This window comes from Cebus imitator, unplaced genomic scaffold (genome assembly GCF_001604975.1).
Source record: "Cebus imitator isolate Cc_AM_T3 unplaced genomic scaffold, Cebus_imitator-1.0 Scaffold140, whole genome shotgun sequence".
Classification (NCBI taxonomy): domain Eukaryota; kingdom Metazoa; phylum Chordata; class Mammalia; order Primates; family Cebidae; genus Cebus; species Cebus imitator.
The window spans coordinates 1733697-1739721 of NW_016107455.1; the positions used below are offsets into that span (position 1 = coordinate 1733697).

The following is a 6025-nucleotide window of genomic DNA, read 5'->3' on the forward strand; positions in this document are numbered from 1 at the left end:
ATCGTGCCATTGCACTCCAGTCTGGGCAACAACAGCGAAACTCCGTCCCAAAAAAAAAAAAAAAAAAAAAAAAAAAAAGTGATACCCCATTTACAGGTGAGGAAAGTAAGCAACTTGCCCCACATCACACAGTCAAGAAATGGTGAGGGGTGGATTTGAACCCAGGTTTAGGTGCTCTTCCCACTATGTTACACACAACTGAACAGAACGTCTTGTTTTACAGATAAAGATGCTAAAGCCTGTAAAAGTAAAGTGGACTATCTAAGGTCCAATAGCAAGCTGGTGGCAGAGCCAAGACTAGACTCCAGTTTTTGTGATTCCACATCCACTAGGCTACTTTCAGTGCAATGCCAGCTTGGAGAGGGAGGGAAGAAGAAGGCATGGAAACCTTTGGCTTCCTATGATGAAGTGAATAGAATTAGAAGAGTAACACTCTGTGGGATTAAGCCAAAAGATTTGAAACTGTGTCACAGAGTGGGATAAGAAGAAAGGAGAAAATTCATTCTCTTGAGTGTTCACTATGTGTAACGCCTGCAACTAAGCACTTTTACACATATCATCTTATCTAATTCTCACAGCTAACCAAGGAAGTAGGGATTAAACCCATTCTCATTTTCTGAATATCTGAAAAAGGATATTCAGAGAGACAATAGACTAATAAGAGGGCCAGCATGTGTTCAAACCAGGGTCTAACTCTAAAACCCAAGTGTTTGCCTTTTCTCAAAGCCTCTTCCTATGAGCTTCACCAGCAGTAATTTTATTTCTTTCTTTTGATTTCATGGCTAGAGAAACTAAGATTGTTTAAAACCAAAGGATATTGTCTTCTTTTCTTGAAAAAAAAGTTTAATATGTTCAGAATCAAATGAAAAAAGTAATGCATGTGACTGAACAGCAATGTGAGCTGTCATTTTGCTATTCCAGAGATTGAAAATGTCGGGGAAGTCCAGCGGGCAGGAATTCTCTTCTTCCGAATCATGCTGCTCGAGCTACAGGAAAGCATCCAGCTACTCAATCCCATGGAATTTGTGTCACTGTTGCTCTATGGCATTACTCCTCTAGCAAAGCCAAATTCTCCTCAAGACAGCAAGTCCATGGAGTTGGAAGCCAACATGGAACTAGTGTCTGATGTCCTGAAGGCGGTTATCTTGTTCTTTCATCCAGAGTTGGAATTTTCAAGTGACCTTGGAAGTTGGGATAAGTGTAAATTTGTAAGATTTTCTTTAAGCACCTTTTAAATTGAAGAATCGCCTACACAAATTTAGCTGTACAAATTATAATTGCATAAATCATAAGAATATAAATGCAAGAATTTTCACAAAATGGAACACATTCATGTAACCAGACCTAGATCAAGAAATAGAACATCTGTGGAATCCCAAAAGCTCTCCTTTGTACCCTTCCTCATCAACCCTTCACGCTACCCACCCAAAGAGTAACCATCATCTTTTTTTTGTTTGTTTGTTTATTTGTTTGAGATGGAGTTTTGCTCTTGTTGCCCAAGCTGGAGTGCAATGGTGCGATCTCGGCTCACTGCAATCTCTGCCTCCTGGGTTCAAGCGATTCTCCTGCCTCAGCCTCCCAGGTAGCTGGGATTACAGGCATGTGCCACCATGCCGGGCTAATTTTTTGTATTTTTAGTTGAAACAAGGTTACACCATGTTGGCCAGGCTGGTCTCCAAACTCCTGATCTCAGGTGATCCACCCGCCTCGGCCTCCCAAAGTGCTGGGATTACAGGCATGTGAGCCACTGCGCCCAGCCACGGGTAACCATCATTTTGACTTCAAACATCATCGGTTGGTTTTGCTTATTTTAAAATCTATATAAGTGGAATTATGTAAGCTGTCGAACTGTATTTCTGCTTGCTGGTGATCCCATAACTTTTCTTTTGTTCTTTGTTCACAGTATGTTAACAGATATTTAGTCGGCAATATTTGTGCCTTTGATCCAACTGCCAAGCATGTGGAAGTTAATGTACAGCTTATCGATGAATGTATCAGAGGTAAATTTCCACTTAATTACAGCCTAAATCTATACCAACAGCAATAAAACACAGTTGTGATTAAGAGATTTTTATTAGGATAAAGGAAGTAGCTCATAAATTCAGTTTTTAGGAGAAAATAGTTGTAATTCTTCTAGGAGGGACGCTATAATCTATTGCATATTCTCCGAAGTCACTGGCTGTGCCATACACGAGAATTCAAAAGCACATCTATCTATCACTCATTGACTACATGTGCATTATTTATTTTTTAAAATGCAAATAGGGCTACAATGAGAATAGAAATGTTAAGCAAAAAGCCTATCTTTAGCTTCAATAAATAACCAAGGAAAATAAAAGACTTTTTCAAGGAGGAGAATCACCAAGAATGGAGAGCAGTGAGGCACTCGTGTTGGAGAAGGTGATTAGCTCTTTGACCACAGGGAATAGGCCACATATGAGAGTAAATACACAAACAGAGGCCCAAGGTCCTCCGCTGACCCATATTCTCCCACCAGAGGCCTCAGGCTATGACGAGGTATTCATTTAAATTCTGTTTCTTCTTTGTTACTTATGCAAAATAATTATAATTGGGAAAATGGCTCTGTAGAAATTGTTCACTAAACCTATCCCTTTCCTCCTCTTCCTGGTCTCCTACTATCTGTGGAGGCTCCAGACCAAGGCGGGTTTCTGGATTTACAGGGAACTGTCCTACCTGATTCCTGAGCAGCCTTGACCAACGCTCCCCATCACTTTCTGCTTTCCAACAGTGCCCTCTGGTGGAATAAATACTAACTGCAGTTAACGGAGCAGGATTCAGCCAGAAAAACAGCCCCCAGTCACCACCGCCGAGCCCTTAGTGTTACCAGTCTTCGCAGCAATCAAGAAAGTTCGTAGGTCACCCAGATACCAACCCTCTCTCCTTCAAATAAATTATATCAGGAAATTCTAAGCTTCCTGAGTAGGGGAAGGGAGAGCAATTCTTTGGGGTGCCTTTCTGCTTGCCAGAAGGAGAGGGGTCTTCTGCCAGGGCAATCTGCTGCTTGGAGTTTACCTGGTCCAGCAGCTTTAAGTAAGGGCACTTCTCCACGAATCTACCCAGAAAGAAAAGTCACTAATACTATCTGTATATTCAGCCTGTGACAGGCAGAGACTGCTAGACCAGATAGCATAGCTCCTAACACACCAAGCCTTCCAAACTACTGATTTTACCGAAAGGGTAGAATTAGGTCTGGTAATGCACCCATACTTTCTTAGGGCTTCTGCTGCCAGTATTCTCACTCCCACTTCATCCTAGTTCAAGAAAAAGGGTATTTTTGGCCAGGCACAATGGCTCACACCTGTAATCCCGACACTTTGGGAGGCCAAGGCGGGCAGATTGCTTGAGCCCAGAAGTTGGAGGCTAGCACGGACAACATGGCAAAATCTTGTCTCTACAAAAAAAATACAAAAACTGGCCGGGCGCGGTGGCTCACGCCTGTAATCCCAGCACTTTGAGAGGCCAAAGTGGGTGGATCACGACTCAGAAGTTTGAGACCAGCCTGGCCAATATGGTGAAACCTTGACTCTACTAAAAGTACAAAAATCAGCTGGGCATGCTGGTACGCACCTGTAGTCCCAGTTGCTCCTAAGGCTGAGACAGGATAATCGCTTAACCCGAGAGGAGGAGGTTGCAGTGAGCCGAGATTGTGTCACTGCACTCCAGCAGTGAGGGACAGAGTGAGACTGTCTCAAAAAAACAAAAACAAAAACAGAAACTAACTGGGCGTAGTGGTGCATATCTGTAATCCCAGCTACTCAGAGGCTGAGGTGGGAGATCACTTGAGCCCGGGAGGTTGAGGCTGCTGTGAAATGTGATCATGCCACTGCACTCCAGCCTGGGCAACAGAATGAAACCCTGTCTCAAAAACAGGAACAAAGAAAAGGAGGTTTTATTATTATTGTTATTATTATACGGATGGAACTCTAGGCAGCTGTTTCCTGCCTTTTGATTGAGTTACTATGAAGAAACATTGGGTAGCTTTGTTGAGCAGGCCTGAACTCCCAAGTCTATGCCATTGCAGGTGAGTGCTGCTGACGTACTCCCTGTGGAGGACCCTGTGACTCCAGTGAGCACTCGCAGACAGCTGTGTATGCAGTAGTACATCAATAGTCTGCTATTCTCTGTCACTTTGCCTAAGATACCCCTAGTAATTGGTCTCTTCTACTTGGAGATTCATGACTTGACCACCCTCTCAAGGACCTATTCTCCCCATTCCACTTTGGACCTCTGTTGCCAGCCTTACTTGGTGGTTCAGGGTGCCCCATATCTGTTCCATATCTCCCTCCCAGGAGTTTTAGACAGATGTTGCCTGCTTGGAAATGTTCTTAGACCCAGAAGCAAGAAGAGCTGTCCCTCATTGCAAGTGTAACCAGAATCACTTTTCTGTCTAGAACCTGTGTCTCTACCAGGTGACCATATCTCCTCCTCTAAATCCAAGTGATTAGAAGTCCACAGACATTGGTCTTAACAGGAGTGCCCCAGGCCCTCCACTTCTCCTACAGGGGTCCTAGAGCTCCAACTCTGCCAAAGCAGCCAGAGCCTCAATACTGTCACCATCTGTAAAGAAACCCACTAGCTTCCTCAATAAAATCACACCATGATCCTCTAAGGGTGAAAATGAAGGAAGGTGCCTTCCCATCAGCAGGGGAGGACTGCTGGACTCACAGTCCTGATTAACTTTTATCTTCTATCTTCAAAATTCACCTTCCCTGGGAGATCCTTCCCTAATTGCTACTGCCACCACCATGGTGGCTCTCATGAGTGCCATGCTCCCCCAACTCCATTACAGAAATGGGATATGACTCATTCTTTAACTCCCCACTGCCTAGCTAAGGACCTGACAGGAACCTTGGTGTAATGAGTTCACCAACCATCCAGAAATAGCAAGTAGGAATACAACACTGAATCTGCAACTCTGAGGATGTGCCTGTTTCTTTTAAATGGGTCAAGCCAAAATGGACAACCAGATGCCAAGAACATTGTTCTGTCTTATTCATGTAAACCTTCCATATGCTAACATTGGTTTGGATTCAATTAGAGTTCTCTGTTGTCTTTTTGGACTTAGTCATCTTGAATAGGATTTGTTGGCTCCTTCTTATAGGAAAAAACTTGCCATCTTAGCTAGACTTGGGTTTAACGGAGAGCTAAGAGTGTGCCATTTATGTACAAGTTGCTGACAGATTTTAGGCCGTGGAGGAGGAAATATCATTTCATCTTGAGAACAGATTTCCTTTGTCCTGGCAGGAGCCCCTTAAAAAGCCCTTTTAGTTACGAGCTACGATATCAGACAAGTACCCACACAATGCACAGGAGAAGGGTATAACACTCTGTTCTGGATAAAAGTCTCAGGCCTGGATGCTAGACCTATTTCCCATGCATGCAAAATCCCTGCCTTTTGAGTTCCAAGTTATTCAGAGGAAAAAAGAAAATCAAACCAGCCATTCTCTTTATGTTTCTTATCACTTCTTGTGATTTAAATTTTGAAGTTTTCTAACAGTAATTATTAAGAGAAGCAACTAAACACAGTTTTACATGTATAGATAACATCACTGTTACTTTGATATCTGATTAAAGACTTTTAAAAATGAGCTTGATGAGAAGTGGAACATGGTGGCATGCACCTGTGGTCCCAGCTACTTGGGAAGCTGAGGCACAAGGATTTCTTGGGACCAGAAGCTCAAGGCTGTAGTGCACAGTGATGGTGCCTGTGAATAACACTGTACTGCAGCCTGGGCAACATAGTGGACATCGTCTCTAGAAAAAAAATCAGTTTAATAAGAACATTTTTCTAGTCAGGCATGGTGGCTCACGCCTGTAATCCCAGCACTTTGGGAGGCTGAGGTGGAAGAATCGCTTGAGGTCAGAAGTTCAAGACCAGCTGGCCAACACAGTGAAACCCTCTCTCTGCTAAAAATACACAGAAAAATTAGCCCAGCATTGTGATATATGCCTGTAATCCCAGCTACTCAGGAGGCTGAGGCAGGAGGATGGCTTGATTGAACCC

The 6025-nt window shown here is 43.3% G+C and overlaps 1 protein-coding gene across 1 annotated transcript; it reads left to right on the plus strand.

Annotated features, from left to right (window-relative positions):
• The first annotated feature begins 924 nt into the window (after positions 1-924).
• LOC119473211 (EF-hand calcium-binding domain-containing protein 5-like) lies at positions 925-2062 on the plus strand. The gene is made up of 2 exons (XM_037743326.1): positions 925-1208; positions 1904-2062. Exons 1-2 carry the CDS (start codon positions 975-977, stop codon positions 2045-2047), a joined length of 378 nt encoding a protein of 125 aa, XP_037599254.1. The 5' UTR covers positions 925-974; the 3' UTR covers positions 2048-2062.
• The last annotated feature ends 3963 nt before the right edge of the window (positions 2063-6025 follow it).

Bases quoted from the DNA above. Each gene is read 5' to 3' on its own strand.
- LOC119473211 (XM_037743326.1), top strand. From the start codon at position 975: ATGCTGCTCGAGCTACAGGAAAGCATCCAGCTACTCAATCCCATGGAA. The intron at 1,209-1,903 runs GTAAGATTTTCT...CTTTGTTCACAG, and splicing joins GTTGGGATAAGTGTAAATTT to TATGTTAACAGATATTTAGT.